This window comes from Gallinula chloropus, assembly GCF_964237585.1.
Source record: "Gallinula chloropus genome assembly, contig: HAP1_SCAFFOLD_236, whole genome shotgun sequence".
Taxonomy (NCBI): domain Eukaryota; kingdom Metazoa; phylum Chordata; class Aves; order Gruiformes; family Rallidae; genus Gallinula; species Gallinula chloropus.
Genome location: NW_028168064.1, coordinates 49,437 through 67,604, shown reverse-complemented (window position 1 = coordinate 67,604; position 18,168 = coordinate 49,437). Strand labels below are relative to the sequence as shown.

At 53.5% G+C, this 18,168-nt stretch overlaps 2 protein-coding genes across 2 annotated transcripts; one reads left to right on the top strand and one right to left on the bottom strand.

The window, feature by feature from the left end:
• Positions 1 to 1,740: 1,740 nt before the first annotated feature.
• Positions 1,741 to 6,173, bottom strand: LOC311204845 (scavenger receptor cysteine-rich type 1 protein M130-like; the record flags this gene model as incomplete). Its single annotated transcript, XM_084281186.1, has 7 exons — positions 1,741 to 1,814; positions 2,141 to 2,455; positions 2,539 to 2,787; positions 3,473 to 3,787; positions 4,013 to 4,069; positions 4,187 to 4,321; positions 6,113 to 6,173. 7 exons carry the CDS (start codon positions 6,171 to 6,173, stop codon positions 1,741 to 1,743), a joined length of 1,206 nt encoding a protein of 401 aa, XP_084137312.1.
• Positions 6,174 to 6,245: 72 nt separating this feature from the next.
• LOC311204846 (olfactory receptor 14A16-like) lies at positions 6,246 to 17,523 on the top strand (the record flags this gene model as incomplete). The annotated part of the gene is made up of 3 exons (XM_084281187.1): positions 6,246 to 6,312; positions 16,618 to 17,232; positions 17,459 to 17,523. Coding segments are annotated over 3 exons (747 nt in total), but the record flags the coding sequence as incomplete, so codon positions are not given.
• Positions 17,524 to 18,168: the final 645 nt, after the last annotated feature.

The window sequence follows — 18,168 nt, the reverse complement described above, 5'->3', positions numbered from 1 at the left end:
CCAGTATAGATGCCCTAAAACCAGTAAAAACCCCAAAACATGTATGAAACCCCAGAAACCAGTATAGAACTCCCAAGGCCAGTATAAAACCTCAGAAACCAGTATGAATTCCCCTAAACCAGTATCGACTGCCAAAACCAGTATAGACTCCCCCAAACCAGTGCAGAACCCCAAACCAGTACAGAACCCCCTCAAACCAGTATGAACCCACAATAAAACCAGTACAGAATCCCCTCAAACCAGTATAGACCCCACTGAAAACCAGGATGTACCCCGCAAACATGTATGAACACCCCAAAACCAGTATAGCACCCCTCAAAACAGTATAGAGCCCTGAAAAATGGCTGGAGAGGTGGAGGAGGAGAGCTGTGCTGAGATACTGGGTGTGCAGCTCCCGGGGAGCCTCCTCTCAGACACCCCGGGGGTGTGTGCACGTGTGCAGACATCCCTGGCACATCCCACCCACACTGGCCCGCCTGTGGGGCTGCTCCTTCAGGGGTGGCCAGGCAGGAGCCCAGGGCCCTGCTCGGGGCCACGGGCAGGACAGTGCAGCCTCCGGGAGATGCTCACCCGAGCAGTTCACGGCAGTGTCCTCCTTATGCCGGCAGGCGCCGCTGTCCCCGGGCCGGGCCCAGCAGTGCTGCAGAGACGGCTCTGTGCCCCGGCACTCCACCTGCTCCAGCCAGATGGGGCCCGTCCCCTTCCCAAACGCCGCCTTGCCCAGGGCAGACACTGCGGGGCCACAGCCCAGCTGCCGGCACGCCACCGCCGTGTCCAGCATGTCCCAGGAGTCGTCGCACACCGTCCCCCAGGAGCCGCGGTGCCAGACCTCCACTCTGCCCGAGCACCCGCTCTCGCCTCCCACCGCACGGATCTTCTCCCTGTCTGGAGATGGCAGAGACTCCTCAGGGCACCAGGGCAGCAGGCAGAGCCCTGCCAGGGGAGAGAGGCCTGCAGAGGAGCAGCTACCTGTGCAGCTCATGGAGTTTGGGCATGTGGGATCCAGGGCTGGGGCCGTTCTTGTCTCTCCGCCTGTAGAAGGAAATGCCGTGGTGAGGGGCTGCAGCAGGGGGGTCGTTTGGCAGAGAGAGGGGCTGAGTTTTGCCTGTGCATCCCTGAGTCACCTTGCTCAAGGGAGCAGCTGAACCCCGGTCACTCAGGGGACACACCCGGCAATGTGGGGGACCCTGACTGCTCAGCCCCCAAGGGAGCCTGGTTCACAGAGGGCAGCATGGGGGACACTGTTTGGAGCCCTGATGGGTCTCTGTTGAGACCTCTCCTGCAGACAACTCTGCCTCTCCCAGGCTCTGCTGGCAGCCTGGCTGCCCACTGCTGCTGAATGTGTGGGGTCTGAGAGCTGAACGCTCCTTTGTGCCACCACCAGCAGCAGAAGGGTCTGGCATAGAAAGGAAAAACCCCTGTGGGCTCTGTCTGTGTCTGACAGTGCCGAAAAGGGAGCAGAATCTGGGGATGCTGGTGCCCAGGTGGCTCTGAGTTACCCTTGCAGGTGATGTGCGTCTCATCGTGCAGGTCAGTGCAGGACTGTGGGTGCCAGGGAGTGGAGGGACAGTGCCAGAAGGAGCTGTGACTCTTCCCACACTCCACACGATCCACCCAGGCAGGGCCAGGCAGCATTCCATAAGTGAGGAATGGATCCAAGGATACTGCATCCCCGCAGCCCAGCTCCTTGCATGCCAGAGACACCGTTTGGAGAGTCATTGAGTTGGAGCAAACGCTGCCTCAGGTCCCGTTATAGAAAACCTGCAGGCGCCCTGAGCAGCTGTCATTCTTCTCCAGCCTCAGGGCCACAAACTCTGTGAGGAGAGACACCAAAGGGAACAGGATGGTGCAGGGCTGTAGGATCAGGGGTGCCCCTGAAGCCCCCAGATAAGGAAAATGCATGGCCAGACAGTCCCCCTGGCAGCCCCTGACAGACAGACAACCCTTTCCTCCCCACTAACCTTTGGGAAAACTCCCCAGAGACGCCATGTGGGACAGAGAGGACCTGTGCGTGGGTGTCCCCATGATGGGCTTGCGCAGGGGCTCAGCAGCAGCCAGGGACAGCCTTGGCCATTGCCAGCTCTCCCCTTGTCCCGAGCTCCCCTGTCCCTGGGCTCCCAGCACAGCTCCCAGCACAGACCTGAGCAGACAACTCCGGCGTCCTCTTTGTGCCCGCAGTCGGGCTGCCCCCAGGGCCATGCCGGGCAGTCCCAGAGAGCAGCTTCGGCCCCCGAGCAGCTCACGCTGCCCAGCCAGATCTGCCCGGCGCCTTCCCCAAAGCCAGCAGAGCCAACGGCCTCCACCGCCCCTCCGCAGCCCAGCTGCTGGCAGACGACGGCGGCGTCGGGCAGGTCCCAGCCGTCATCGCAGATGCTCCCCCAGCTGCCCCGGTAGTAGATCTCCACTCTGCCTGCACAGCGCCCGGGCCCGTTCACCAGCCGCACCTGACGGCTCCCTGCAGCAGGAAGAAGCCCAGCTGCTGTCAGGGGATGGCACCCACCCAGCCCACAGCCCGGGGGTCCCTGCAGTGCCACTCACCCCAGCAAACGACCCCCATGTCCTCGGCAATCCCAGCTGCCAGCGCGCTCTCGGGCAGGGAGGTGTTGCAGAGGGTCAGGTGGGGCTCATGCCCTGCGCACCGCACCCCTCGCAGCCCCACAGGACCCGTCCCTCTCTCAGGCTTTGGGGGGTTGTAGGCTCTCTCTGCCTCTCCACACCGCAGCTGCCGGCACACCACGCTGGCCTCCTGCACGTCCCACTGGTCATCACTCTGGCCCAGGTCCCGCGCTGGAAGATCTTCACTCGCCCGTCACACCGGCTGCCTCCACCCACCAGCCGCAGGGCCCCGGAGCTGTCTGAGCCTGGGGAGAGCAGCCATGGCCCAGCCTCAGCAGCACCAGAGAACCCAAAGACCTGCAGTGCCTCTCCAGGCTCTAGAAACCTCACAGTGCCTTAGAGCTTTGCTACCTGCCCCAGGGCTGTGCAGTGACCTTTAGGAGCAGGTTTGCCCATGGTCCTTGAGCTCTCCTGGGCAAGACAATACCCAAAACCTCCCTGCTGAGGCAGATGGAGCAGCTCCCACAGGAGGGAGGACCAGATGGTACAATGGGGATGGGCAGAAGTAGGACAAAACTTCCTCATCCTCAGCTGTAGCATTGCTACTGCTGAGCCATGGGGAACCCCACACATCTCTGCCCCTCTTCACCCCTGGGTTCAGAGACTGGGAGCTGGTTTGACTCTGAGCCTGCCAGTTTCCCAGGAGGGCAGAGATGTCTGACCCTGTTCAGTGTCAGCTCTCCCACCTCAGAGCGTTCAGATGGAGCAGATCAAGCTCTCCAGATCACTCCAGGTGAAGGGAGTTTTTCTCCAGGGAGAAGCTCACCCTGCACCCACCATGGGATCCCTTGCTTTGGGTGACCATGTCACACCCCAGGGGAAAATGGGGGTAAGACTCTGTTTTCCCAGCACTCACCTGAGCAAATGACAGCAGCGTCCCTGTCGTGGGAGCATGGGGAGGCTCCCAGAGCAGTCACTGGGCAGTGTCTCAGGTTGGCTTCAGTCCCGTCACAGTGGAATGACTCTCTCCAGGTGGGGCCGGTGCCTCTCCCAAAACGCCCTCCTCCAGGAAGGGACTCAGCAAACCCGCAGCCGAGGTGGTGACAGAGAACGTGGGCGTCCAAGAGGTCCCAGTGGGAGTCACAGAGGGTGCCCCAGGTCCCCAGCACCTGGACCTCCGCCCGCCCATCACAAGCCGTGCTGCCATTCACCAGCCTGAACCCTGTGTACTCTGGGGACAGAGGAAGAGGAGAAAAGGGGCATTGGTGCTCTTCACCTGTGTCAATGGGAGGACTGACCAGATGGACAGCCTTCTCTTCTCCTGCTTCTTCATTCTATTAGGGCTGCAGAAAACATCACCCCTCCTGCCTTCAAACCCAGTTGTGTGTCCTATCCCCATCCTGCTCCCTCCCCCCAGCTCATCCTCAGCATTCAACACCCCACCCTGAGTCCTTACTTGTGCAGGTGACACTGGCATCGTTGGCATGGGTGCAGGGTGGGTCCCTGGGGGACCCTGTGGGACAGAAAACCAGAGAGGATTCATTCCCCAAACACTGCAGCTCTTTGTCCCAGATGGAACCAACACCTTCTCCAAAATGAGCTGCCCCAAGGATGGACAGGGCTACATCACACTGCAGCTCTTCACAGACCACGTCAGCGGCTTTGGGACCAAAGTCTGAGTCACAGACAGTTTTCCACTGGTTCTCATCATGGATCTCCACTCGTCCTGAGCAGGGGCTGCCCCCTCCAACCAGCCGCACAAAGCCTGGAGCAAGCAAAGACCCCTGTGAGTTCCCAGAGCCCTCTGGCAACGTCCTGAGCATGTCTCACCCCATCTCTCAGCTGGCTACAGGCAAAGAGTCTCAACCATCCCAGCAGCTCCCAGTGGGTGCTGATGGCACAAACGCACCAGAGTCCCTCCCTGCTCTCCAGAAATCAGCACAGCACTGGGGGCTGGCTGTTCTCACACAGCCACAGGCACAGGCACCACTCAGTTAAACTGCTGCTCTTCTGGAGACCCTGGGCTGCTGGGCACCAGCCCCAGACCCTGAAGGACCCATTGGTGATGGACCCAAGGTGATGGGCCCAGGTGCTGTTGGCTGTGGCAGCCTGCTCTGCACCACCGAGCTCATGCCCAGGCCCAGAAACCCCTTGGAGACGCCAGAAATGCCCCCTAGTCCCAGAGGGTTCTGCAGTGTGGGTGTACCCACAGCCACTGTCTGCACCAGCCCCAGGCTCCAGCACCCACCCAGGGAGAGATCCTCATCCAGGGCAAGAGCGGACCGCAGGTGTGCACAGCACCCATCTCCCTGCTTTAGGCACCCACAGAGGGTGGGCTGAGCTACAGCAGGGATCAGCCTGTTTCAGGTTCCTGCTGGGCTTTCCTTAGGGACCAGGGTACCAAGAATGAGAATCCCAGCTCAGCAGTGTGACTGGCAACACTGGGCCCTTCTCCAGTACCCCCTTGTTGCCCTGAGGACACAGCCAGGTCCCTTCCCCCATCCTGGGCACAAAAGTGGGGAATGGGTTGCATCCTTACCTGAACATGTCACTCCAGCATCCAAGCTGTGATCACAAATCCGTCAAAACTCTTCTGTGTTTCTGCACTCAGACAGGGCAGACTCAGCGCCACGACACTCAACACCAGCCATCCAAATGGGGCCAGATCCTGGCCCAAAGCGTGCAGACCAATGAGGTTCAACAGCATCCCCACAACACAGCTGCTTGCAAACCACTGCAGCATCAGTCTTGTCCCAAAAATAATGACACACGGTCCCCCACTGTCCCTGTTGTTTCACCTCCACTCTTCCAGCACAGCGTCCAAACCACAGGTCTGGAGGTTCCTCCTTCCCAGAAACCTCCAGAGGTACTCTTCCATGCTGTCCTCAGGGCAGTGTCAGGCTCACATTTGTCCCCAAGGCTTTCACCATGCTGGAGGTGCTCAGCTCTAACCCCACCGGGTTATTCACAACCCCACTGCCAGCAGCACCTCCTCCAAACTCAACCACCATCTTCCCCTTCCCACCCATACACTGTGCCTGGATCTTCACAGGGCACAATCTCCCCACAAGCCCAGACCCCCCCTGCAACAGCCCTGTGCCCCCAGACCCACAGGGAAAGGCACAAGTTCAGTTGACTTGAGCACTGTCTGCCTCTCATCTCAGTGGCACCTCCAAAGACACCCCATTCTCAGAGATACCTCCATGTTCCCACTAGTGCCCGCTGACCCTCTCTGTGGGACAAGGATGCTGCACTTACCCCTGCACAGATGAACCCAGATTAGCAGCCACAGCACCCGAGGGGACAGGAGACCCTCCATCCCCAGCCTCAGCCTCCTGTCCTGCTGGCACAGCCGTGCAGCACCACACTGCCTGTCACGGCTCCTGGGGACCCACAGAGATGACAGTGATGAAAGGGTACTATATCTCTGTAGATGCAGACCCAGCTGCATGAGGAGCCAATCAAAGCAGCAGCACCTTTTTAGACATTATCAGGAGGTATCTCCCCTCCAACACAGCCCAGCTCTCCAACGAACTCCTCCAGCTCCGTTCATGACCATATATGAGGGACACAGAGGTCCCGCTGCGCATGTCACGGTCACCGTGGCAGGGGTTCATCATGGGACAATCTGGGTGTGGAGGAGAAATGGGTCTGTCCCCGCTCGGTCCCTGCTGGGGGCACTGGGAGCGATGAGCATCTCCTCTGCTGGGCTCATCCAAGAACCCAAGGCCAAGAACATCCAGACACCGCCAAGCCGTGGGAGCCACGGAGCTGGGACTGCTCCGGGTCTGTGTCAGGCTGGAAAGGAAACTGCCCCTGCTCCTGCTCCAGCCCCGCTGTGCTGGGAGCAGCAGCTGGAAAAAGCCCTTGGCCAGGGGCAGAGCTCCACCCCAGGAGTGCTGGCTGGCCCCTTCCTCCCCGCAGAGCCCCACGGTGGGTCCCTCGCAGGAGCCCGGGCTGGGACATGTCCCTGCCCTGGCAGCAGACACGCAGCCCAGGGGCTCAGCCGTGTCCCTGGCTCTCAGCGTGTCACCCAAGGGCCGTTATTCCCCCCGGGCAGAGCGGGAGCTGGAGCCTGCAGGTGCACAAACCACAGCCAACGTGGCCTCGCAGCGCTCGCCCTGCTCCCCCCGGGCAGCAGCCTGTGGTTTCCTGCTGGCACCGTGCCCAGGCACATCCCTGCAGTGCCCTGAGACACCCCCAGCCCCACTGCTCCAGCCAGGGCTGCAGCTCCTGAGCCCTGTGATGCCCCTCTGATGCACAGGGCTGCTCTGCACCGAGCCCATGGCCACGGGCTGCCCTCGGTGATGTGACCTCACACCCTCCTGTTGCCACCGCTCTCTGCTCCTCAGTTCAAGGGATGGTGACCTCACTCACAAGTCACTGTGTCCCACGGGTGTGTGCTGTGTGCAGGCTTCTGGTGATGATGGTTCTTCCTAAAAGCCATATTTGGGTGAGGCCTAACTCTGCTTTTGATGACATCAGAAGGGCCCCCACAAGCCATATGCCTTCTCTTGGCATCACAGCTACTCCAGCACCAATGAAATCACAATGTCATACACAAGCAATATGCACCCTCCTGGCCTATCCACCCCTCAGGCAAAGGTGATGTCACAGCATCTACCACTGCCATGTCCCCATTGATTCAATGAAATATAACAATACTGAGTCAATTGATATATATTTAGCTTAAGATACAAATAATATAACTATAATATAAGAAGAATTTGCATGTTTTAAGAATAGAAAGAATTTGTGTGTTTTGAGAGTAGATTTGTTTTGGGTTTCAGTAGGATATGGCTGTACCTGTGATTGAGAAACTATGGAGAAAACTGCAAAGAGCACATGCTGAGAGAGAAGACATCCAGCCTTCATCCCTGAAGACCACCAGAAGACCCCCTGAGTGTCACTGAGCATGCTCTGTCTGGGAGGAGTTAATGTAAATGGCTTCCTGGAAGTAATTTGCATACCCCTGCCTTGCCTTAGAAATGTACTGACTGTGTATATGGATACAAGTGCCATAGCAGCTGAAATAGATTTAACTGCTTTCCACATGCTGATCCTTCTTTTATAACGAATTAGAGCCAGTCCTAAGCAAAGTGCATGAGAGAGAGCTGAGGGGATTTGTCAGCACCGCTCAGGTATGACCTCCAGAGCTCTGTGTGGCTCCCAGCTGTGGTCAGGGTGTCCTACGTGATCCCTGAGGGGCAGGATGGACCGAGACGAATGCTGTTTCCAGCGACGTTCTTGCTCCTGGGAATGAACCAGATGCTCCTGGACCCCCCCAGCTCAGGCAGTTGAGTTGGAATAAACTTTGGAACTGAAATGGGTGTTGGGTGCTTATTCCCCTCCGTGTTTTCAAATGCAAACAGGAAATTGTCATAGTGTGGAGACTCCCTTCTAAAGGGAACAGAGGGCCCAATCTGCCGGGCTGAGCCTCATCACAGGGAGGTCTGTAGTCTTCCTGGAGCTCAGATCAGGGCTATTACTGAGAAACAACCCAGCCTGGAGCAATCACCAGACTATTACCCGCTGCTCATCTTCCAGGCAGGGGAGAAGGAAGCTGCATCCTGTAGCCTGAAGGGATTGAAAAGAGACTTCAAGGCCTTGGGATGGTTGGTGGAAGACTCTGGGGTGCGAGTTATTTTCTCTTCCCTCCTTCATGTTCTGGGTGAATACATGGGATGTAATAGAAGGATCATGCCTGTAAATACATGCCTCAGAGACTGGTGCTACAGGCAGGGTTCTGGCTTCTTTGGTCATGGCTGATTTATTACATACCAGGCCTGACAGGGGTATGTGGGAAGAGCATATCATCCAGGGGGAATAGGGTTCTAGGCTTGCTTCCTGAAACACCTGTACAGCAATGCACGCAGGATGGGGAATAAACAGGAGGAGTTGGAAATCTGTGTGTGCTCAAGGGGTGATGTTCTAGTTGCAATTACAGAGACTTGGTGGGACAACTCACATCACTGGAGTGTGGCCACGGATGACTAAGTCCTTTTTAGGAAAGACAGGCCAACAAGGAAAGGAGGTGAGAGTTGGTCTTCCTGTGAAAGAACAACAGGGATTCCTTGAGTTCTGTCCAGGGGCAGCTAAGGAACAAGTTGAGTGTTTATAGGTGAGAAATAAAGGACAGGCAAGCATAAGCGATACCCTTGTGGGTGTCTATTACAGACCGCCTGATCAAGAGAGACTTCCCCTTATCCATTTACCCGCTTTATGGATGAGGGGAAGGCTCTGGATGTGTCTACCTGGACTTCAGGAAAGCCTTTGACATGGTTTCTCACAGCATTCTGAATGAGAAACTGGCTGCTACTGGCCTGGATAGGTGGACCCTCAGATGGGTTAAAAACTGGCTGGACGGACGGGCCCAAAGGGTGGTGGTGAATGGAACCGAATCCAGCTGGAGGCCGGTCACGAGTGGCGTCCCCCAGGGCTCAGTCCTGGGTCCAGTTCTGTTCAACATCTTTATCAATGACCTGGATGAAGGGATGGAATGCTCCCTTAGTAAATTTGCAGATGACACTAAACTAGGAGGAAGTGTTGATCTGCCTGAGGGTGGGGAGGCTCTTCAGAGGGATCTGAACAGACTGGACCGATGGGCTGAGACCAACGGGATGAAGTTTAACAAGACCAAGTGTAGAGTGCTGCACATAGGACAGAACAACCCCGTGAAGCGCTACAGGCTGGGGGAGACTGGCTGGAGAGCTGTTAGGCAGAGAGGGACCTGGTGGTGTTGAGTGACTGCAGTATGAATATGAGCCAGCAGTGTGCCCGGGCAGCCAGGAAGGCCAATGGCATCCTGGCTTGTATCAAAAACAGTGTGGCCAGTAGGTCTGGGGAGGTAATTGTACCCCTGGACTGAGCACTGGTGAGGCTGCACCTAGAGTGCTGTGTCCAGTTCTGGGCTCCTCACCATAAGAAGGACATTGAGGTCCTGGAGTGAGTCCAGAGAAGGGCAACCAGGCTGGGGAAGGGGCTGGAGGGCAAATCCTATGAGGAGCAGCTGAGGGAGCTGGGGGTGTTCAGCCTGGAGAAGAGGAGGCTGAGGGAAGACCTTATCACTGCCTACACTGCCCTGACAGGAGGGTGCAGAGAGGCAGGAAATCGTCTCTTCAGCAAGGTGACAGGTGATAGGATAAGGGGAAATGGCCTCAAGTTGTGCCAGGGCAGTATCAGATCATATGTTAGGAAGATATTTCTTACTGAAAAAGTTGTGAGGGTGTGGAACAGGCTGCCCAGGGAGGGGGGTGAATCATTGTCACTGAGTGTGTTTTAAAAAAGGGCAGATGAGGTACTCAGGGACCTGGTTTAGCTTAGGATGGGAACAGTTGGACTCGATGATCTTAAAGGTCTTTTCCAACCTTGTGATTCTGTGATTCTTTTTAATGTTTTCATAAATGACCAGATAACTGGACTGGAGGGTGTCTTGAGTAAATTTGTATGGTGAAGAGTATGGAGAAGAAGTCTTATGAGGAAAGTCTGAAGTCCCCTGGTTTGTTCAGCCTGAAGACAAGGAAACAGAGGGTCTCATTGCGGTCTGTGGCATCCTGAGGAGGGGGAACAAAGGGACAGGTCCTGATCTCTCTTTGATGACCAGTGATAGAACCTGAGGGAACAGCATGAAGCTGTGATGGGAGGTTTAAGCTAGATGTTAGTAAGAGGTTCTTTACTGAGAGGGTGGTCAGGCCCTGGAACAGGCTGCCCAGGGAAGGGGTCACAGCACTGAGCTTGTCCAAGTTCAAGAAGTATCTGGATGATGCGCTCAGTCCTGTGCTCTGACTTGGCTGGCCCTGTGTGGAGCCAGGAGTTGGACTGGATGATCCTTATGGGTCCCTTCCAACTCAAGAGAGTCTATGACCATGACTGAAATCACCACTTGGCAGTGGATCTGCACAGCAGCACTTGTGGTTGCTCTCTAGATTTCCATTCCCCTTGGACCACTGAGACACCTCCCAAACCATCCAGCTGCTGCTCTGAGTTTCAGGGAGTTAAACCCTTGCCTTTCTGGCAGTTGCCTGACTCATTCTGTCTGTAGCCAACTCTTGAGTTGTGGTGATTTCACAGTCTCCTTCCTCACTAGAACATCTCTCACAGGGTTAAGCTTTGTGGCAGGTGAACCTCACAGGTGGCAGATTGCACTTGGCATAGAGTGAGGAGAGTTTAATTTAATAGTGAATCTTGTCAGGTTTCTTGTGTTGTTGGGAAAATAACTCCCTGTGTGCTGCCTGTGTGCAGCCAGTTCTCTAAGGAAAGCAGGGGAGCTGGTACAGAGGGGCTGTAATGCCCCATTGTGGAGTGCAGAGAGAGACCTGATGTAAGGACAAGGGATGCAAGTCCCAGTTGGCTGGTGAGAGTCATGGTGGGCTTGTGGAGATGAGCACCAAGGTTGTCCCCACTGCCTCAAGAGACCCTTTTTCAGACCAGTCCAGACCTCCTTAGGAGGCACCCTGGGTCAATCTCAGTCAGAGGTTGTCACCTCTCCTCTACAGTGAAAATAATAACCTATACCCTTAAAAAGAAATCAATTTTACTCTGAGCTCCCTTTGAAACAGCTTCAATCATCTGTACATCTCTTGAAGACTTGAAGATAATTACATGAAGAGACATAGCTCGTTAGGGCTTGCTTCTAAGTTTAATGAGCCCTGGGGTGCATTTGGCGCTGAGTCCTTGAAGCTCAGATACTGAGAGGAAATTACACAAGAAACTCCATGTCAAAAGCAGAAGCCAAAGTACCCTGAAGTATTAATGAGTCCCGCTGAGAGCCATTGCTGGCTGAACCTCCCCAGGGACTTGTTAGCACAGGTAATTGGAGGCCATGATGGCTGGTAGGCAAAGGCAATGTACAATCAGCTGAGATGCTGAGCAAGCCCCGGATTGGTTTGATGAAGCAGAAAGGCCAAGCCCTGACCCCCAGCCCCAGGGAAATCAGGTCCTGTCCCTCAGGCATTGCTCAGGCTCTTCCCGGGGCAGCGTGTGGTGTATAACACTCAGGCAATAACAACAAGGCTGAGGTGCTTAATGAAATCTTTGCCACTGTCTTCAGTAATAGGAGCAGTTGTACAGAGAGAATCCAATTCCCTGAGCTAGGAGACAGGGACAGGGAGCAGAATGAGCCCCCCTCAATCCAGGAGGAGATGGTACTGGTTCACCACAGAGATGTGCAGAGATCTGTGGGGCTGAAAGGGTGCTGAAAGAGCTGGCAAGGGGGTTCACCAAGCCACTTTCCATCAGTCCTGGCTGACTGGATCAGTCAACGTAACCCCCTATATAAGAAGGGAGAGAAGGATGATCAGGGAAATTACAGGCCTGATAGTTTGACTTCAGTCCCAGAGAAGCTGATGGAGCAGATCATCCTGAGCAGCATTATCCAGTTCATGAAGAACCCCAAGTGATCAGGCCCAGTCAGCTTGGGTTCATAAGGGCAGGTCCTGTTTGACCGATTGGATCTCTCTCTATGAGAGGGTGACCTGCTTCTTGGACAAGGGAAGGGCTCTGCATGTTGTCTACCTTGACTTTAGCAAGGTCTTGGACACAGTTTTCAAGAACTTTCTCCTATAATAGATCACTGCTTGTGGCTTGGAAACTGTGGTGGATCAGCCCCAATCAATGGCTGAGCACCACATGCTGCTCGCTCACTCCCGGAGGAGAAACAGACAGAGCCTCTGTGGGTTGGGATAAGGACAGTTTACTGACAAAAGCACCATAAAAGGGAAACAGTATCAGCCCCAATTGCACTCACACCCAGTGATAACACAGAGAGTACCTTACAAACCTTAAAATAACAGAGTGCTGCACCATGCCATGACCACCCCTTCCCAGCCAGCCCCTATGACAAGGAAATTATGTGAGTGTGCTGGTTTTGGCTGGATGGAGTTAATTTCTTTTCTAATAGCAGATGGAATGCTATGTTTTGGAGTTGGGAGGAGAGCAGTGCTGATAACACCCTGATGTTTCTAATTGTTGCCAAGCAATCAAGGACTTTTCAGTTGTTCCTATTTCCCTACTAAGGAGAAGGAAGGGGACACAGACAGGACAGGTGACCCGAACTGGCCAAAGGGGCTATTCCACGCCAATTACATCATGCTCAGCATAAAAGGGGGGCTGGTTGGAGGAGGAGGCAGCTCCAGGTCATGCAGTTTTTGGGGAACGGTCCCGTTTTCGGGACAGCTCGGTCTGAGTTGTGTGGTTCAGTGAGAAACTGCATTGTGTATCACCAGTTTCATGCATTTTGCTACAAAGTCCTGTTATCATTGTTATATCTCTCTTTCTGTTAATCTAGTAAACTATCCTGACCCAATCCGTGGGGTTTTGCTTCCTTTTATTTTGCTTTTTTCCCTTTCCCTTCCCTCTCCCTCCCCCCTCTTAATTTCCCCACCCACACTCTCTTTTAAAGAACAAGCGACTGTGTGGTGCTCAGCTCTCAGCAGGGGGAAAACCACATCTACTAAAATCCAAAACAAATCTATTCCTAAAAACATGAAATTTCTAATATTAAAGTTGTATTAATTTTCTCTTAAGTTGCATCTCCATCAATCTATTCAGCATGATTACATTTCATTGAATCGACAGGGCCAGCAATACAATGAAGATCATCAGTTGGTTGCTGCTTAGAAACATCCAGTCATCAGTTTCCACATGGCATCCTTGAGCTCCTGGTTCCTCATGCTGTAGATGAGGGGGTTCACTGCTGGTGGAAACACTGATTAAAGAATTACCTCTACCAGGTTAAGTGGTCTGTGGAGACTGGACAATGGCTTCAAGTTGGAGAATAGGAGATTCAACACCAAATGGAGAAGAAATTTTCACAGTGAGGGTGACAGCGCCTTGGGACAGGCTGCCGAGTGGAGTTGTGGAATCTCCTTCTCCGCAGATATTAAAGACCTGTCTGGATGCTGACCTGTGTGATCTGTCCTGCAGATTTGGCAGCGGGGTTGGACTGCATGGTCTCTGGAGATCCCTTTAAACTCCAATTCTGAGAATCAGTGAATCTGTAAATAGGAAGAAGATTGAGAGGGGCTTCAGGTAGGCAAACATGTCAGTGCTGACAAACAAGAGGTCCACTCCCAGATAAGGAAGGCACAAGGAAAAGGCTTTGTGCCATCCCTGCTGCGAGGGGATCCTCAGCACAGCCCTGAAGATCTGCACATAGGACACCACAATGAACACAAAATACCCAAAATGTAAGTAAGCTCTGGCCACAATATCTCTAAGCGTGGCCCATGAGCAAGAAACCTTGAGGATCTGGGTGATTTCACAGAAGAACTGGTCAGCAGCATTGCCATGGTGGAAGGGGAGGGAAAATATATTTGCTGTGACAATATATTTAAGGAAATTGGAATTATCTGCTGCTTTTGGCTGTCAGAGAAAGGAGAGAGAATCTATAAGGAACTTTGCAGACTGTGTCCTGTGACCCAATGCTGGAGCACGGGAAGACTGTGAGGAGTCCTCCCATGAGGGGGAAGGAGCAGCTGAGACAATGTGTGATGAACTGACCCCAATGCCCATTCCCCATCCTCCTGTGCTGCTCAGTTAGAGGAAGGAGAGAATTAGAGAGTGAAGGGGACCCTGGGAAAAACAGGGAGGGATGGTTGTGGGTGTCTTAATTATTATTTTTCTTTCTCATTCCTCTGCTCTCTTTGATTGGGTAATGAATTAGATGGGTTTATGGAGAGTAACTCAGGAGAGTGACCTCTGCATGATCTCTCCCTGTCCTTATCCTGACCTTTTGTTACATCTTCTTTCCCTTATGCAGCAGAGGAAGGGGAGCGATAGAGCAGCTTTGGTGAGCACCTGGGTCAACACACTTCAACAATAGGTTGAAAGGAAGTACATGGGCATGTGGAGTCAATGGTCATAGGCTACAGTAATGATCATGTCACTCTTGCCCAGAAGAGCAGCCAGGTAGATGCTCAGGAAGAGGCAGAAGTGCAGGAGCTGCAGCTCCCATGTGTCTGCAAAGGGCAGGAGGAGGAACTGGCTGATGGAGCTGCTGTTGGACATCTGCTGCCTCTGGGTATGGAAAAGTGTTTTCAGAAGTAAAAGACAGGAGTGAGGAGAGATTTCTGACAAGGAAAACTAAAATCTTGATTTGTCTCACAAACTCCCAGGTGTGCAATAGGAGTAGAAGCCTCTGGCATGGGCTCCCAAAGAGTCATTCCTGGTCTTCAGTTATGGGTACAGCAAATGAGGGTGACACACAGTTTCCATCAGATCAAGTCCACTCTCATGGAGAAGGGGATCTTGGAAACTTGGCTCTGCCCCCAGTAATTCCCATGGGAGCTGGGAAGAGCAGCCCCAAGGCAGAAGTTGTGATTTTTGTGCCACAGAAACTGGGGCAAGAGGAATCCCAGCTGCAATGGGTTTGTGGCAGTCAAAGGTCAGAGCTGTGTCCCCTTCCAGCCCCTGGGCTGCAAAGCAAGGATGAGGGGTCTGCAGTGACTCTCATAGGGGGAAAGAGACACTTTCCTGTCCCTGCCTGGGGGTCCTGTCTCATGGGGAGACACGGAAAGGTGATTCTTCTGCCCAGCTCTGGTTTGATCAGGAGAAACAACTCTGCTGGACAGAAGGAATTCTCCCCAGCCAAGGGAGGGAAAGTCAATAAAAACTTAGTGTCTTTCCAAGTTAGTTACTTGGAGCTCCAGGGACACTTCACAGGACACTCTGGGGAATGGAGTATGTGACGTATTCGCCTGCTCCTCTGCTGTGAATTTGGCTGGGCTCCTGGGATGGAGGGAGCTCACTGCAATCCAGCAGCCCTGACAAGAGACAGCTCTGCCCAGGAGCAGCTCCTCTGCCAAGCACACAGGGCTGGGGACACTGCCTGGAGGCACCGAGGGGAGACCTGTGAGGCTGAGAGAGCTGATGGATGCTGAGAGCTCACTGGAGGAGAAATCTACACAGCCTCTCCCTGGTATGTCTGTGGGTGCAGGGCAATGCAGGTTCTGTTCCTGGAGGGATATCCTAAAGCTGGGATACGGGACAGAGGCTGTGTGCTGGGACAGAGACTCTGCTGCTGCTAAGGGTTAGCACTCAGCCTGCCAGATGGAGTTCCATTGACACCGCAGAAAGAAGCTGTGTGCTGAAGCAGTGACCCAGGGAAGGGCAGCATAAAGTCCTTCTACTGTAAGAAAGTGCTGCATTGTTCAACTTTGCCTCCAGCTCCAGCTGATCCCTGAAAAATTCCAAAGGGAGTATTCCTGCCAGGAAGAGTCTTTGCTTTGACTTTTGCTCCCTTGTGGTCTGTGCTGAATGTGGTAAATGTGAACCTATTTCTCCCCTCAAGACAGTGCAGATACAACTGGATTCTCATTAAGATTTCAGAGCATTGCTTGAGTTTTCACACACAGAGGTTCCCAGGGCAGTGCCCTGATGCCAGGTGAGGTCTGCAGAGCAAAGCTGAGCACAGGGCAGGTAGGATGAGGTCTGTGAACAGAGAGCAGGAGGTGACACGGGAAAAGAGAAGCAGCTACAGGGATAGCTCCAGGCAGCAGAAACAGAAGGAGATGATCCCAGAAATGCTGTGGCAGTGGGGATTTGAGAAACGAACCTCAGGTACAGTCAGGAGAAAACCAAAGCTCCAAAGCTCTGCTCTGCTTTGGGTGAAACTGGAGTGACAGTGCTGAAAAGCTCATTCCTATCCACAGGGGATTTAGTCTGAGATCGCACCATCCTGCTATGTACTGACTGCTGCCAGGCAGGACTGAGTTCTCAAGAGACCACAGAAAACCCTCCTCCCAGCAGTGGCACACTCAAGCCAGCACAAAGCAGACCTCCCAAAAGGGACCTGCCAAAATCCTCCTGAATCCAGAGAGTCAATGTGAATTGGAAGAGGTTTTCTTCAAGAAAGATTCTTTTTAAATTCACTCTGCTTTTTTCCTCCTTGGACAGGTCTTTCCACTGGATGGCAGCAGCTGTCCAACAGCAGCAGCTCCATCAGCCAGTTCCTCCTCCTGCCCTTTGCAGACACACGGGAGATGCAGCTCCTGCACTTCTGCCTCTTCCTGGGCATCTACCTGGCTGCTCTCCTGGGCAATGGCCTCATCATCATCACCATAGCCTGTGACCACCACCTCCACACCCCCATGTACTTCTTCCTCCTCAACCTCACTGTTACTGACCTTGGCTGCATCTCCACCACTGTTCCCAAATCCATGGTCAATTCCTTGTGGGACACCAGGGCCATTTCCTACACAGGATGTGTGGCTCAACTCTTTTTCTTTCTATTTTTGATCTCAACAGAATTCTGTCTTCTCACTGTCATGGCCTATGACCGCTACGTTGCCATCTGCCACCCCCTGCACTACGGGACCCTCCTGGGCAGCAGAGCTTGTGTCCACATGGCAGCAGCTGCCTGGGCCAGTGGGTTTCTCTATTCCATGTTGCACACAATCAATACATTTTCACTGCCCCTCTGTCATGGCAATGCTGTTTACCAGTTCTTCTGTGAAATCCCCCAGTTCCTCAAGCTCTCCTGCACAGATGCCTACCTCAGGGAAACTGGAGTCATTGTGGTCAGTGTCTGTTTATTTTTTGGGTGTTTTGTGTTCATTGTGGTGTCCTATGTGCAGATCTTCAGGGCTGTGCTGAGGATCCCCTTGCAGCAGGGACGGCACAAAGCTTTTTCCACCTGCCTCCCTCACCTGGCTGTGATCTCCCTGTTTCTAAGCACTGGTGTGTTTGCCAACCTGAAGCCTTCCTTCCTCTCCTCCTTCTTTCTTGACCTGGTAGTGGCATTTCTTTACTCGGTTTTTCCACCAGCAGTGAACCCCCTCATCTACAGCATGAGGAACCAGGAGCTCAAAGATGCCATGTGGGAACTGATGGCTGGATGTTCTAAACAGCAATGAACTGCTCATATCAACACTAGTTTGTCCCTTTCACCTCCCACATCATGCAGGTGTTTCCACCTCTCCTGATGATGTGGCCATGCCTAAGGACATGTTTTCAGCAGACTACGTGGACGTATCCACACTACATTACACCTTAGATTGCTCTTTGGTCATTCAGATGCTGCTCAGTCTCCAGTTACTGCTTTGAGACTCTGAGAGTTGGAAAATGTCCCATCTTTAAGAAGTCTAATGAACTGGTCTGTCAGAAGGTCAGTGTGTTGATAAGTGACCTTTCTATGTACCTGATTCAAACTGTTCTGGGAGAGAATCTCCTCTGAAAGCTGACCCCCTTCACATGCTGCTTGGCCGTAGCAGCAGCTGAGGAGAGAGATTTCATGGATATTAAACTGTGTCATGTTGAACTGCTGTTTGTTGTCAGAGAAATCTGTCTGTGCCTGTGAGCACAGATGATGCCAGGAAAAATGTTGGGAGTCCCAGGAGGCCAGTGAGGGAACTGTGGGGCTTGGGGAAGAGCAAGGTTCTCCAGACAGGCTTGGACCTTCAGAGACTGCTTTTCCTGCCTGTCCAGATCTCCTCAGGAGACCTCTGGACCAGCCCCTATTGCAGCATGCTGCTGAACTTTCTTCCATGATCTGAGATATGACGGAAACTTTTTTTCTATGAAAAAACCCTCCATTGTGAAACTCCTTTGAAATTTTCATCACTCAAATAAAACCTCTCCAATTAGTCATACAAGTCTTAATTTTTTTAATTAAAA